Raw genomic sequence first — 4,021 nt, 5'->3', positions numbered from 1 at the left:
AACTTCAAGTATTTTCTTAAATTTTCTTTGTTTATATCGCCACCTTGAAAATGATAATTTTTCTTCGGCTTGCTCCTTTCTCGCCATTTCTGCCTCTTCTCCGTTTGTGTCGTGTGCTTCGGCACGCGCGTAAAAACACTGGCTCTGATTGGCTACCATAACGCTTCCTTAGCCAATCGCTTACTGACTTGTTAAGTTAAACAGTAAAATGGACACAAATTAAGTGTTATATCGCGATCCATCGATCGCCAGTGTTTGGCGCCAGAGCGAACTAGTAACTCATTGAATCATAGATATGGACCAGAGGTAAATAAACTAGACTTTTTTCAGCGTGAGAAATCGGATGTGTGAGCGTGTGAAGACGGTCAAATGCGTGTGTCTCACGCTCATTGCGTGAAAGTTGGCAACCCTCCTAATTCTAGGGTTGCCACCTAGGTCTGACAAAAAACAAGGACACTGTCATACTCATACTGACACAGGGTGGCGAGTGTAATCTGTTGAGGGGGGGGGGGGGGTGTTACGTAAAATGTTACCGGAGGGGTTTAAAATGGACACAGCGAGAAAAAAACAGATTTAAAATGTGCAGAAACAGTCTGAATCGTGGTTTTATCTAACCTAATTTTTTCCGGGACTTAATATTAAAAAGAAGACAAACCGGGACAGCCCGGGAAAACCGGGACAGGTGGCAACACTACCTAATTCTTCCGTTTAGTTGCAGAACAGTTTGGTGAACGTCGTTAAACATGTTTTTTCTATCGGCCCAACCTCAGACTTTACCATGGAGCCAATTGCAGGAGCGATTACGTGCCACGCGCGCAGTCCCGCGCAGATGTGCGCCCGCTGCAAGGAGGAGGCGCGTCGGCTATGACGCCATCAGTGCGCGCCATTCGCGTAGAGGACTTGTGTACCGTCGCAGTGCTGTAGCGATCTGGGCTACAAACTAATGGTTAAAAAGATGCAAGGAAAGAAATCATCGAAAGAAAAGAAACGAAAACACGCTCACAGAGAATCTCTTGATGGAGAGAGAAAAAGGAGAAGCACCGAATCCAGCATGGAGGTGTGAAAGCGAAAAATCAACCGGTGGAACTTTTGATTTGCTGTTGCCGACATCCGCGTCCATCAGCGGGGCAGCTTGACCACTGTGGCGCAGACGGCCGAGCTCTAACTGCCTTATAATGCTCACCGTCGGTCGAACTCAACAAATGATGTGTCATATATTACATCAGATATCTCGATATATACCAAATGGATTTGTGTGTATATATATATATATTAGTTACCATTAGATAACTGTGGGCTAATCTGTGTGTTAGGAGCAGAAAGAAGACGTCGAACACAAGGCAGAGGCTGTGACAGCGCCGAGCGACATCGAGGAGGGCGGACTAGACTTGAACGTGCCTTTTAAGCCGATAAGCGCATACGTCGCGGACCGCCAGGAGATGCTAGACCAGTGCTTCCTCGTCCTCGGGGAAACCAAACTTAGAAAGATGCTTCCAGACGAGCTCAAGGTTTTCATGGCTTTTGCTTCGTCATACGTGCATGTCTAGTCTAATATTTGGCGGCCCACTCGTACCGTTTACCATCTTCCAGCCATTCTCAGTCTCTTGTTTCTGTTCTTCAGGACGGCTCGTTTACAGAGATCAGAACATTGTGTTGGGATCAACTACAGCAGCTGTCTGACAGTAATCTACTTCAGATCCTGGAGGGTAAATCAGACTTGCAGATTTCCATCCCAGCTTCCTTGCAGAACTGTCATATAAGCCAACAGTTATAAAGTGAATCTGGTTCAAGATGTTGGCGGTTAAAGTTGCCAAGTTGCATTCAGGGTGAATTTACCCATCTTACCCAGAGTTTACCCCCCACAGTCTCAGTTTGCTTGTTGGGGTCAGTAGTGATGAAAGGCAGGTGGGGTTTAGTTTGGTTACTATGGCGATGTCACTGTATGTACGTTTATTTAGCGTTTTTGGACACTGCAGATGGAGGAAATGTCTTGCTGAATGACTCTCGCTGTCTTGTTTGCTTTTGCAGGTCAAGAGTTGACTGCTAATGCTCAAACTGAAGAGACAGTGACTAAAAGGAATTCAGCTTGCAGTCAGTAAGTCACATTTGGCCCTCAAAGTGCGTGTCCCCACACACAAATGTACCAGTGTGTTTGTGGTGAAGCATGTTCAGGTTTCTTTTGCCTGCTATTTCATGCGATGCCCTTGTATGGGACGTGAAGTTTCTCTGTTGTTATAGCCACTTTTCAAATGTGATGTTCAGGCAGGACAATAATGTGGACTCCACTTCCTCTGTAAAAGGTCCTACTGAACCAGAGGACAAACAAGGTAATGAGGAAAAACACGGTTTCACAGGGTGAATCAAAGTTACACTTATTTGAAAGACTTTGATTGTCACTTTATGCAGCCATGTTGTTTAATGTTTTATGTTTGTTTACACCTTTTTCCCTCTGGAACTAATTGCTGGATTCTCTGTATATAGGTGGATCTGGAGAGGACAGCGATGTTCTGAGCATCAATGCAGACATGGACGATAGCGATATTGAGGGTCACAAAGACAACAAGCCTTTGAAAGAGGAAGCCCCTACTACCATGGCAACGACCCCTTCTGTCACTGCTCCGGTTCCTGATCCAGGCGTCCAATCAGCCGAGCCAAAGCTGGAGCTTCAGCGTGACATTGACAAGAGCGTCAGCGAGATCTTGGCACTGACCACACCCCCTTCCAGCAAGCTGGAGGGGCCATCGCAGCCAGTCGCCATAGAAACAGCTACCGCTTCACTTCCACTTCCTGCAGGCACGACAGCAGTGCCCTCGGCACAGCAGCTGGCACTGCTGGAGCTGGAGATGAGAGCGAGAGCCATTAAGGCTCTAATGAAGGCCAATGAGCTCAAAAAATAGGCTAATAACTCAGTATGCAGGATGGGGATCCGGAAGCCATTTTGGCTCTAAGCAGAGGAGAATTTGTGAGGCCATATTGGCTATAGGTTGTACATTTATGTCCAAGGAACATGTGCAGCCATATTGGCTCACTTTGTTGGAAAAGGAACCAAGAATGGCTCCTGACCTTTTTGTTTTAAGTACCTGAAAACAACAGTATGATGGAAGCAGTTTTACTTTACTTACACAGATGGTGAAATCAACTGAAGCTGAGTGCATCACAGCTGATGTTTTACAGGTGTTGTTGGAAGTCCCTTTCTGAGCAATTTCTGCTTTAGTAAATGCAGAAATGTACTGAACACCTTGGTGTGTAGGAGCCGTTTGTGTTCGCGGCTTAGTACGTTATGGCTTCCATGGGTAGTTTTGTTCTGTGACCCTGCTGCAGGTTTAAATTCATGATAAGAGGAACACTCAAAGGGTGTGGCTGACTGGGAAGGTATAACCTTTGACCTTGTGGTTGTTGGCATCCTCTGGCTGTGCTGTAGTTACATTTTGCTTTGTAACCTGCATTTATTTCGATGTATTTATTTTCTTTTATTTACTATGTATGCAGGCTGAAGCAAAGTGAAATAAAATAGATCTTGTTTATTGAATGTTGTATTTCATGTTGGTGACAAACAAATGATTCTCCAGGCAACTGGCAAATAGTGACCCGTTAAGACTATAAAAGTGGATATGGCCAGGCCATGCATGTAGGGTTCTTTACGTAAATCCTACAGGTGAAGTCATTAAGGACCACAAAGTACGTTACAATATTCTGTTAAAAAAAGATGTTACGTAATATAATATCGGGTGTGAAATGCACCACGTTACGGACTTTTTTCGGTGAATTGCCATGCCGTACCACTAGAGGGGGCGATTACACTGCGGTTCTGCAGAAACATTGATTCGTTGATGTGAAACCGAAAAAGCCAGGGCTAAGCATGGGCGTTCAAGGTGAACTGCGAGATGCACATGAAATAAAGTTAATCCAGTGCTGTCGCAATAGTCCATGACTAACATGTAGGGTTTAAAAAAACTATCATGGTTACGAGAATCCGAATGCACTCCATATTCATATGCCTTTTCCAAGGCATATACAACTT

The 4,021-nt window shown here is 45.0% G+C and overlaps 1 protein-coding gene across 1 annotated transcript; it reads left to right on the top strand.

Moving 5' to 3' along the window:
- Positions 1-841: 841 nt before the first annotated feature.
- On the top strand, positions 842-3,529 carry caap1 (caspase activity and apoptosis inhibitor 1). Its single transcript, XM_077010620.1, has 6 exons — positions 842-1,057; positions 1,314-1,508; positions 1,622-1,706; positions 2,029-2,095; positions 2,263-2,327; positions 2,482-3,529. Exons 1-6 carry the CDS (start codon positions 944-946, stop codon positions 2,895-2,897), a joined length of 942 nt encoding a protein of 313 aa, XP_076866735.1. The 5' UTR covers positions 842-943; the 3' UTR covers positions 2,898-3,529.
- The last annotated feature ends 492 nt before the right edge of the window (positions 3,530-4,021 follow it).

The sequence above is a fragment of the Brachyhypopomus gauderio genome, chromosome 1 (assembly GCF_052324685.1).
Source record: "Brachyhypopomus gauderio isolate BG-103 chromosome 1, BGAUD_0.2, whole genome shotgun sequence".
NCBI lineage: Eukaryota > Metazoa > Chordata > Actinopteri > Gymnotiformes > Hypopomidae > Brachyhypopomus > Brachyhypopomus gauderio.
This window is presented reverse-complemented; position numbering and strand designations above follow the sequence as displayed.